Source organism: Apaloderma vittatum, unplaced genomic scaffold (genome assembly GCF_000703405.1).
Source record: "Apaloderma vittatum isolate BGI_N311 unplaced genomic scaffold, ASM70340v1 scaffold14787, whole genome shotgun sequence".
NCBI lineage: Eukaryota > Metazoa > Chordata > Aves > Trogoniformes > Trogonidae > Apaloderma > Apaloderma vittatum.
Genome location: NW_009726863.1, coordinates 6,299 through 6,709, shown reverse-complemented (window position 1 = coordinate 6,709; position 411 = coordinate 6,299). Strand labels below are relative to the sequence as shown.

The 411-nt window shown below is 64.7% G+C and overlaps 1 protein-coding gene across 1 annotated transcript in view; it reads left to right on the top strand.

Moving 5' to 3' along the window:
* The first annotated feature begins 164 nt into the window (after positions 1-164).
* Positions 165-411, top strand: part of LOC104276967 (alkaline phosphatase, placental-like) — a 3,220-nt gene continuing 2,973 nt past the window's right edge. Inside the window, 1 exon segment of the mRNA XM_009873461.1 lies at positions 165-237. Coding sequence (XP_009871763.1) covers positions 165-237 — 73 coding nt within the window.

The following is a 411-nucleotide window of genomic DNA, read 5'->3' as shown; positions in this document are numbered from 1 at the left end:
CTTGGGAGGGGCAGGGAGAGATAGTCCCTGAATGTTATCAGCCCATCGTCTCACCCTCGGCGGGGCTCAGCCCTCTGGCGGGACAGGGAAGGGCCATAAAGGGCTGACCACCCCCACCGCCCTGGACAGAGGTGACATTCACGGAGGGAGCCAGGGTGGGCAGCATGGGGTGGCTGCTGTCCCCTGGAACCTGCCTTCTGCTCTGCCTCCTCGCCCAGCTCGCCGCTGCAGCCTCAGGTGACAGGGGGACCTGGGGGACAGGGTGGGTAGGAGCCACTGGTGGGGGGCACTGGGGCCAGTGTCACTTCCCGGGACCCTGTTACCTTCCCAGGGATTACCAGCAAAGGCAAACCCTCCCGGCCACCTCGGGATGGTTTGAGACCTCAGCCTTTGAATGGGTTTGTCTCGACC